Below are 10,657 nucleotides of genomic sequence, written 5' to 3'. Positions count from 1 at the left end.
TAGAAAAATACCCCCCCCCCCCCGCCAAATCCCAATGCCAGTAGCAGCCATGATCTTCAAACTTCATAACCCCTTTTCCTGAGATCCACAGTCTGAAACCTTTCCTGACATCCAGAGCAGAGTTCCCATGTCTCTGCAGATCAGAGGGATCATCTATGCCAAACTGGGTACCTGATCTTATTTTTACCAAAGCTAAAGACTGGTGGAAGCTTCCAACACGTATTTCTTTGAGGCAGTGTTTTATTTTCTCAATTCAGACTTCTCACCTTTTTGAGGGTTTCGTGTTTTGTTTTGGGTTTTTTGAGAGAATTTATGTCAAGTTCAGAAATAGAGCAACTTCCTGAAAAAAATGTAACTTGAACTTTCCTGTGGATCGAGTGCTTTCTAAAGACAGCACATTGCAGGTGCACACTGGATGGAACTTGGTATAGGAACTCCAGAGAGAAAGATCTGATAAACTGCCTATGTGACTTTGGGCAGCCAGTCAGATGCGAAACAGGCTGGTGTCTGCCCAGTCCACTTACCACAGATGCTGAATGTATTATTTTGATGGCCCACAGCTGGTTTTCATCACACTGCTAGAGGGTCTTTCCACAACCCACTACAGAAAGAGGGAATAATGACTTTTTAACAGATTTGCAGAAATGGAAGATGGAAAATAAGTCCATCAAGCTGAGGCTTGTCCTTACTGACATACTCTAATACTCTGTGCATTTTGATTAAGTGACTTTTTATGAAGGATTTCAAAACACCTCCAAATACCCCAAGGTCCAAAAAGATCTTGGCAATTTTCTTCGCATTTGTAATAAATTCTTCTTTCGCTAGCTTTTGGCCCATGCAATGTGAAAGGAGTCCTGTGGTACCAGTTTCAGTAATACAACTGTACGGCAAAAGAGATCCACAATTCACACACGACACACCACTCCCTGTGCTTAAATGCCACATGTGGAACTGCAGAGCACATTTCCCTGCAAAATCATTCACTGTGAATACAGCAAGGACACAGATATTTTTCTGCAAGAAACAGGCATTATCCCCGAAGCCCTGACTGCCAGCTCACTGAGTTCAAAAGCCATCTTTCCAGCAGCTTCGGCACTCATCAGTTCAGGTCCTTACTCCTCAGCAGAAATCTGCTGCTGTCCAATTAGAAATCTCTCTTCTGGTGCCAGGGGCTGGTGGATTTGGCTAGCAGTTGCGGTAAGAACAGATGCTTTTCCATGTCGGTGCACAGCCCAAGCTCTTACCTGTAAAGCATCCTGTACAAAGCAAATTTCATGCAAGGCTTTCATTTTGTTGTTTGGGTTTTTAATGCATTTGTTACCTTATTCTACATCTGACACGGGCACATAAAACAGTGAGAAAAAGAAAAGGAAAATAACCTTAGAGCTTTGATTATGTACCCTAGGATCTGATCCTTCACTGCCTCATCAACTGCCAGGCATCGAATAAATATTATTCTTGAAAACCATCTTGAGATGGATCATCGTACAACACAGAGTTAAGCTGAGGATCTTCTTGCCACAGTTTTGTGGATGTCAAAATTAGTGAAGTTTGATTAATAAAATTTTAAATTAAAAAAAACCCCCCAAATTAGTTGATGGTTATTAAAAACGGAAAGACCAATTCAGACTAGGAAGTCCCGGAGCTGCAAAGTGCTGGAGGTTTGGAGAGCGTTTAGCAGAAGTAGCAGATTTGCTTACCTTATTCTTACAAACATCCACCCGCAGCCACTGCTGAAAACAATGTTCTGTGCTAAATGGGCCTTTGATCTGACTCAGCACGGTTGGTCTCAGGTTTTCACTGCGCCTATGCACTAGTTTCTGTCGTCTCCAAAATGCCCCCAAAACCCCGGTGACGCTTTCAGCAACCATTGGTATTGGAGTGGGGTCCCTGAGAAGTGTTGAGTCAGATGAAAGAGGACTCAACAAGCAGAGAGGGATGAGAATCAGAACTGGCACTTTTGAGACTTTTGAGATTTTTCACTCCAGCCAACACTACTCAATAGCACGATCTGAAACACGTTTTCTCAAGTGTCACTTTGGCTGCAATGTCATATAACCTAAACATCTGACTTCAACATGAGAGCACAAAACAAAACAATACGTTCAAAATAAACCCATGAAACATTAAAAAGACAAATCATTTTAACTTTCCAGAAACTGGTTCAATTTGAGCAATTTTCCATGTCCAACAGAAGTTTCCCATTAGAAGATACACAACCAAGGAACAATTTTCAAATAACAGTAGGTACGACAGCTGCTAGCAGATAAATAGAAACAGCTGCACATTATGTAAAATAATTTACATTTTGTGAACGTTTAAAGAGGTATTAGCAACTGACCTCAGAGTTATAGTTACTTTTTTAGAAAGTAAGAAGAATAATTAAAGACAGCAGGTGCTCCGCTTTCTACTGTTCTGATGATGCAAAGCCGTCATGAACATTGCCTAAATAATGAGTTAAATAATGCTTAATGTTCTGTTCCTATTGCTGCAGCACAGCTTCTGGAGCATACCAATGAATCTGGTCCAGTGTACAATTTAAAAAGAAACTGTAGGTAGACCAAATGTTCACATCTTCCAAGGGGCAAAATGTACTTTCTGACAAAGTGGAATAGTGATAACACTAGCGGAGTATGTACAGACCTAAGGTCTTAAAGAGGAGATAAATTGGCTGTAGATAAACATTGTCACAAAAGATGGGGAAAGACCTGCAGGCCGTTCTGCAGAGTATTTCAAGGGTTCCAGCTAGTTGCAAGATGAAGTGAAGAGCTGACATCAGTCCATTCTCCTCACTGACGCCGTTTATCAGGACACTGCTCCCCCGGTCATTACAATTGATATACACGCATCTGCTATCTGTTGTATGTTGCTGAATAGCTTTACCCATAAACAATTTAACTAACTCTAACAGAGTGCAGAATGGAAGTTCTGCTCTTCAGAGGTGAAGTTCCTTACATGAGGTAAATAAACTGTATTTCTCTTTATCCACTCCCCTATGTCCAGGTTCTGGGTTCTGCAGCCAATTAGGTTTGTACTAAGGACAGAAAGAAAAAGAAAGAAAATACATAAAGCACAACCTTAGTCTTCCAACTGAAAAGAAAGTTAACAATCCTTGCAGTGTGGAGACAGGTAGTAGGCACAGAACACACGGAGGGTGTAAACCGGGCTATACTGCCTTGCGTGCTCATACAACCACACACAGAGCAGCAAGAGTGAATCCATGTATTTAATGCCAGTAGGAACCATTGGATCCTTCCACCTGAGCATCATGTATAGCACAGGGATAACATCTTGTCCAGCTGGGAATTGAAATCAATATTTTTAGAGGTTTCTGCTCAGCTGCCCTAATCTACGTCTGCTCAAAGCTAGTATTTCTGGAGGTCTGCCATGGGAATTGCAGTCAGTGGGTTCAGGCTTAACTGCTCCATATGCCACATAACAGTGCATTATGCACTTGCCATTCCCTTAACAAACTCTGCTTTGCTTCTCAGTTAGTTTCAACCATCTGATGGCTGCACTGGGGATGAGTACGAAGTGCTCCAGGAAGTGGTAAATCTGTCTCAGTTCACACGAATAAGCATTCAAGTGAATGCCATAAACCATTTCCATGGGCAAGACATCGAGCACGAATGTTCAGCGTACTCTCTGCTGCAGACGTCACTGAGAGACCTCAGGCTTTCATTGCAAACAAATTGAACATACACGTTTCGCTGGCACGTAAGGGGGTGCCTTGTGTCTTTCTATTTCATGTTTAATAGTGAAGGTCTTAACAAGCACAGTGTTACAGTGGGGGTACGGAGACACCCAACAAAACCAAATGCCACTAAGTTCCCACAGAACATGGTGCCAATTGCATTTATCCCCTTAGGTCTGGTTGCAGGCTAGAAGATTTATTCTCACTCCTAAGACCTGACTGCTAAGAGTTTGTAATCATGTACATGCAGCTCCAGTCTGAGGTGATAAGATTTGCATCACACCTCAAGCTTATTGCATCCAAATGGGTGAAAGTGTCTCCTCACCATTTACAGGATCAGCATTAATACAGCAAAGCCAGGATTAACAGAAGTTCTTGGCTGAATTTGGCAGCACAGCTGTTCCTAGGAAATGGTGGAACAGGTCAGCAGGGGTTAAATTTTTCTGTCTCCCACTCTTTGCATGTGACCACACTGAAATCAGTCATCCTAAAGGAGATGGAAATGAAGGATGTTGCCAATTCCTTACACTTGCCACAGGACCTTTGAGCTGTGCCTTTTAGCTACCCGAATACATGCACGGTTCTTTCTACAGAGCTGGAGCTCACACACGGATGGGTTTGATTGGTGCCCCCTTTGAAGAACAGACAAACTAGGAACCAAGCCTCGGCTGAGCTGAGGGCTCTGTCCACCAGCTAAGCCCTCCCACCCTCCTCAGTATATCAGCAAAATCAGCTTGGGGTTTTCTCACAGAGATGCAAGTCAGACCTACCTCAAATTAATAACGTGGAAGAGTGTGGGCTGTCTCCAATCCTTCTAAGTCTATTGTGGGAAAAGAACTGTTATCACTGATCGAAGATCCCTTATGACATTATGACGGAGGAAACAGGGCACAGACTTCTCAATAACAACCACCCACCGCACGGGTTTCTGCCACATTCATGTGACTTCAGCTGCAACCATGCATGGTCACGGCTATGACATAAAAATGCCCTTGAGGACCTGGAAAATCCATGTTCAGTGATGGAGGAAAAGCTACATTTTCCCAGCAATTAATACACTAACTGTGCAAACAAGAAATAAATCGGGAAACTTTGACCTTGCAGCAGGTCTTTAAGGAAACAATCCAAAGATTGGAATACAGACTGGTCAAAACAGCCATATTCCCTCAAGCCCTAAAAACCTGAAGCCACTGGAAAATAGAAATAGAGACAAATGTTTATAAAAATATAATTTCTTCTTTCTGAGAACATGAAAAGAGTTTCAGGAAGTCAAAAGGAAGAAAACAAAATATAACCACCTCCCATGCTCATTATGGATTTTCTGAAATGGAGGTGGAATCTGACTTACAAAAGTAGCACCAGATCAGGTAGATACTAATACAACAGTAAAGTTAACTGTCCTACTAAGTAAGGATATTTAAGCCCTTGCCAAAGATGGTCTCCAACAGCAGGAGATTTTAAAACAGTTCTCTCATGTTGAGATATGATTGATCTCATGATGATCTCTCATCTCTCTACCTCTACCACGCTGAGGTAGATGATAGAATCATTTCTTAGTGTTCGGTTGCACCAACATTTTCAGTTCCTTTCACAGAATCACAGAATCCTCTGGCTGGAAGAGACCTTTAAGATCATCGAGTCCAGCCGTTCCCCTGCACTGCCAGGGTCCCTACACCATGTCCCCCAGCACCACACCCACACGGCTGTGAAACCCCTCCAGGGATGGGGACTCCACCACCTCCTGGGCAGCCTGTGCCAGTGCTGCACAACCCTCTCGGGAAAGAAGTTCTTCCTGATACCTAACCCAGATCTCCCCTGGTGCAACCTACGGCCATTCCCTCTCGTCCTGTCATTTGTAACATGGGAGAAGAGACTGGCAGGAGAATGTAACATGGCAGGATTATTTTGAGGGTTATCTAAGTGATCTGCACTTCCAATCTTATTTTCTGCAAGCCTTTAAATAAAGAAGGTGTTCCAGATTTTCTTTTTGGAAAGGCAACATTTTGCTGCTGAGCTCTCAGTTACAAGTGTTTTCCCTTCTCATTTCAACATGACAGTGTTGGCTTTTTAGCACTTGTGGCTTTCATTAACACCGTAATTTGTTGCATTATTTCTAAGACATCATGGAATTTCATTTCAGTTTTGCAGACAAACTGTCATCTGTGGAAATAGTGGTAAAAGAAAGAATTTCACTTCCTAGTCTTTGTCACATGACTTGTAAAGAGGTTACTGAGGTTTAGTCCCTCCTCACAGGGTCTGGAACTTTATCTGCAGGCCTCCAGCATCACAGTCCATTTCTTTCTCTTACACGTGACTTCCTCTTTTAATTGATTCCAAAAGAGAAAGATACAGGAAATAAGGGCAGGACACTTCAGATGGACACCAAATAAGCAATAGGAGCTTTACTCGGAGGGTCCAAAAGCCGTCTTTCTCAGGGTAATTTTGTCATTAATCCTGAAGTGAATCGGTGTACGTGTTATCAGCTACCAGCAAAGAGAAGCTGGGACCAACCTTTCACTGCTGCCTAAGAGATGAAACCCACAGTTACAGAAAGATAGCACCAGACCTGCAGATCACTCCAATAACCCTCCAAATAATGCCGCCGTGTTACATTCTCCTGTTGATTTCTTAGCACACGTCGGAGCGCGTCGGAACACTTCGTTATTTAATTTGGCAGTGTTAAAGAGGGAAGTGCTATTACTGCTGTCATAAAGAAGGACAGATGAACTAGATGAGGGTGATACGCCGTCTCAAGAACAGACGGTGCCAGATGGTTCACAAGAAGATGTAAAATCCCTCTGGGCATACCTTCAGGATTTTGAGGACTTTAATGTCCAAAGGTCAGCATAGATGCAATTCTTTTTCATGTCACCATTTTATGCCGTCAAACCTTAGCCCACTCGTGAGGTCAGTGTTATTCTGAGTCCCAGCCAGGCCATGCTCAGAATCGGCTTTACAAGAAAACATACTTCTCAAAGGCAACAGAGAAAAAAGGTTGCTGCAAAAACAACCAAACAAAAACACTGGTCTGCAAAATACTGACATAGCCCTGCTGCACTGTGAAGAACCTCACAACCAGCAGAACCTCATAACCAGCAGAACCTCATAACCAAGCAGAACCTCATAACCAAGTTATGAGCTTGCTCTCTTCTTTGTAAGATACAACTGAGATTGCAATATGAACAGGATTTCAGACACAGGGAAACACAGCAATGCATAGTAAAACACACTAAATCATTGCTGACCTCTGACCTTTTCATATCGCCCCCAGTAATGTTAATCAGCAAATATGATAATGCCATTAATCAGCCTAAACAGGACTGGCTAGGGATGGACAACGCCTTTGCATATTTGCATGGGGTATAACTCACCAATTGCAGAATTCAGAGCATCTGTCCTGGCTGGGTACATACAATTGCTGTCATCACTATAATAATAGTAATACCAGCAGTTCATTAACAGCGAGTCTATTCCTACCTTAATTGCCTTAGCTCTGCTGATCAACCCATCTTGCTGAGCACTTCCAATGAGGAGATCTACTTTCCGAAGTTGAGGGCGCTGCAGGGCTTTGGCTAAAGGTTCCTGAAGGTAAATTCCATCCATCACTGGTCCCCAGTACTGGAATGGGCCGCTTATAGCTAGGAGCTAGTTAGCAAAAGCAATAATAGCGCAGTTAAATTAGCTCACCCTGGTCATTTCCATTTTATTTATGCTTCAGACAACTGAGTTGACAGTCTTCATGTGAACACGACATGAGTTAATGTAAATGAAAACTCACCATTGGCTTTTGTTGACAGTCTCAGTAGGTGAAACAAGTTAAACAGGCCAAGAGAATAGATGGTCTTGTAGTCATAAAAATAGTTTTTTAAATCAGGGATTGACTCTATGTTGGGATGGATCGGAAAATGTATCGCCAATGAGAGTTTTAATCTGTGGGTGAAGGATCCATCTCTAGGATCATTCATACTGCATCTTTCACAAGACTCCCACTAAAGAGACAGAGCACTGACACAGCTCCCCATTCCTCTTCTGCAAAGACATAGCTACTGAAGCGCCAGACACTTGGTTCTCCTCTAGAGTACCGTTCAGGGACAGATAAAAGGGGACTGAAAGATGACAAAAACTATATTCAGGTTGATTTTGGAAGACATGGTCAAAGAGTAAAAGAAATTTAATCTAAAGGAGAATCAAGCTGTGAGCATTCATAGGTCAGAGATGGACATCATGGACATCAGCATCACTCCACCAAAGCTAATCCAGTTCCTCATTCACAAGGATTCAGTCCAATTTATTTTTCTAAGCTTCCTCACAGCTTTGTGTCAACGGAAACTTTTTGACTCCTTGCCAATGGCATATACTTTGCTCAGGTGTACCTTAGTCTGTGCATCATTGAGGACACGAGCAGGCAAGTGGCGGAGGCAGGCTACAATTTCCTCACTGGTGGATGAAGGACATCCCACATCTTCAGCCAGGACTGCTACTTGGGTCTGTGCTCTCCTCTTCGTAATAACGGATGCTGGCGAAAAAGCTGAACCTCCCTGGAAAAGAAAGACAGTATCAGTCAACACGTGCTGTCAGAGTACCTGGTCCCCTGGTGCAGATAAAAAGAGATGAGAAGGAAAATCAGCCCAATTGCAGAATGTAAAAGACCGGTATTTAAATTGTAAGAAGCAAGTTGATCAAAGCAAAGGAGAGGAGGATAGGTTTGGCTGGTTCCAGCTCTGTCGTGGTTATTTTGGAAGACCTCTGAAAAGTGGCTATGTTATGTCTATAACAAGCCACAAATCTTTCTGAAAACTTTGCTGGAAGGACAAACAACAGAAGCAGATACAAAGAAGGTGCTTTGAGGCACGTCAGGGAGTGGAGAGCCCATCTTACAAGAGGAGACTAAACAGTTTTATTTCCTTAACTGTGTTAAACAAGAACTGAGAGCAGGCATGATCTTTATGAACGAATCCATGAAGAAGAGCTATTTCTCCCTTAGGACAATACCGGTACAAGGCCAAACAGGCTTTCATAGCTATATTGAGTGTAAATAAAGTCAGGCTGGAAATGTTAAGACAGCTAACCCAAGGAGCAGTGAAGAGCTGTGAGCAGAGGTAGTAGGAACAAGAGGCTAAAGCAAGCTGCAGAAGATCAAGCAGAACCAGAGCACATCAAAATCATCACACAGGCTACACTTCAATCTCTATCCCAGACCCTTTGTTTTCTTCCTACAGCTGTGCCAGCATGGAAAAGGTCCTCACCAAGAAAAGATGCTACAACATTGTCAAGTAAACATGAAAACTGCTTATCAAAAATGCAGATCAATTAGCATAAATCTGATAAGATCTGACCTAGATCAGAAAGGCTGGAATAGCTCTGACATTGTTCAAATGACTAATTTCCAAACATTTACATCACTTTCCTATAATAACTGCTAAGATTAGCTTCTGTCTTCCAAAAAAACCCGCCCCAAGCCCTAGATGCATGATGTGAAAGACCCTGATCTATTCAACCAATTAAGTTGCTTCTTACCGAATTTGCTCAAAGCATAACCACAAGTCTGAAAAAGCGTAAAACCAGAAGCAAGTTAAAAAGAAACAGAAAACAAACTACAAATCCTTAACTTGAAATTGCCTCAAACCTTTGAGCCTGAAGAACTCTGTGCAGCCCTGGCCAGCACCCACGACGTTTTGGTTTTTTTTTTTTAATATTTCACACGACCAGAGCCATCGATACTAATAGGAGACCATTGCTCACACCTGGAGAAAATGCTTTCCAAAATGAGAAAGAGGTTGTTCTTTGGATGTAGAGAGAGACTTTTTAGTTTACTGTGTGTAGAATTCCCAGTGCTACCTTCCTGAAAGGTTTCTTTTGCTTTTTAAAGGGATATGGAAAACCAGCGCTCTTATTAGATTAATGACTCAGATGCAAAAGGTTGCAGATAAGCAAAGCAAAAGGTAAGATTGTCGGTCCTGGGGAACTAGAAGAGCCACCTCTAGTTTTAAGAGAGCAGAATATCTAAAGAAGAAGAAATAAGCACCGTTTGGTCTTATTCCTCACTTCAGCCCTTGATTTAGATGAGAACTTGAGTGAGCAACAAGCTTTATTATCATGTGGGATTTGCGGTGGCCTATATAGTGTTCGTAAGGCACGACATTTGCCAGCTGCTGACTAGGTGCTCTGACTCAGCTGGTCATGAGAAAGAAAGAAAATATCCTTGATGAGAGCATCTCTGAGTGTGGGTGTGTCCCCAGGATGCAGAATGAGACCGTTGCTTTTTTTGCCTGGCCTTTGGAAGAGCACGCTCACCAGAACTGGGATGAGTGAGACTAGAACAGGGATAAGGTGGCATGATGCGTTCCTTCAGAAGAGTAGTTTCCTTGCTTTTCATTTGGAGCAAGGAATTAAGTGCCTCCTTGGTACAGCAGGGACATTAGATCTAAGACTGCACAATATTAATCCACTAATCCTTCAACATCGGATCTCAATGTGCTCAACATGTTTTATCAAGTATCGGGTACTTTTAAATGGCATTCATTAAAATCAACAGAGAAAAAATCTCAAACCATGAAAAATAAAAGGGCTTCAGCTTCCCAGATTCTAAAAGTTCCCAGATTCTGAAAGTTTCCCAAATTTTGGAAGTGGCAGTTTCTATGGAAATTCTGAAGTTGCCTTATTAAAATTCCCTGGGACCAAGCAAAACAACCTTGTGTGTGCTCGATTTTGAATGCATCTCCTCCTGGAGATTTTAAAAGCCTGTGATATCTCCACAGACTCAAAGACTGCCCTTGGGTCAGGTACCCAAGGGCAACGACTGCAAAGAGAGAGCTAAAAGCTTGGACAGGCAAATCATGTCACAGCACCGGACGGCTATGGGTTAGTGTTAGATATAGGCAAGCCGGATGAGTAAAAGAAAAACCCCAAACTTCTGCAAATACATTTGAGAAGTGAGGAGAGTTCTTGTTTTGAACCTTACTC

General features: G+C 42.5%; 1 protein-coding gene across 1 annotated transcript in view; it reads right to left on the bottom strand.

Annotated features, from left to right (window-relative positions):
- Positions 1-10,657, bottom strand: part of LOC104500377 (thyroglobulin-like) — a gene marked incomplete at both ends in the record, with an annotated part of 82,827 nt that overhangs the window by 22,232 nt on the left and 49,938 nt on the right. Inside the window, 2 exons of the mRNA XM_010144013.1 lie at positions 7,172-7,339; positions 8,068-8,232. Of these exons, the coding sequence (XP_010142315.1) occupies positions 7,172-7,339; positions 8,068-8,232 (333 nt within the window). The remainder of the gene's footprint in view (positions 1-7,171; positions 7,340-8,067; positions 8,233-10,657) is intronic.

Source organism: Buceros rhinoceros, unplaced genomic scaffold (assembly GCF_000710305.1).
Source record: "Buceros rhinoceros silvestris isolate BGI_N320 unplaced genomic scaffold, ASM71030v1 scaffold6249, whole genome shotgun sequence".
NCBI lineage: Eukaryota > Metazoa > Chordata > Aves > Bucerotiformes > Bucerotidae > Buceros > Buceros rhinoceros.
The sequence above is the reverse complement of the archived record's forward strand: the minus strand, read 5'-3'. Positions and strand labels throughout refer to the sequence as shown.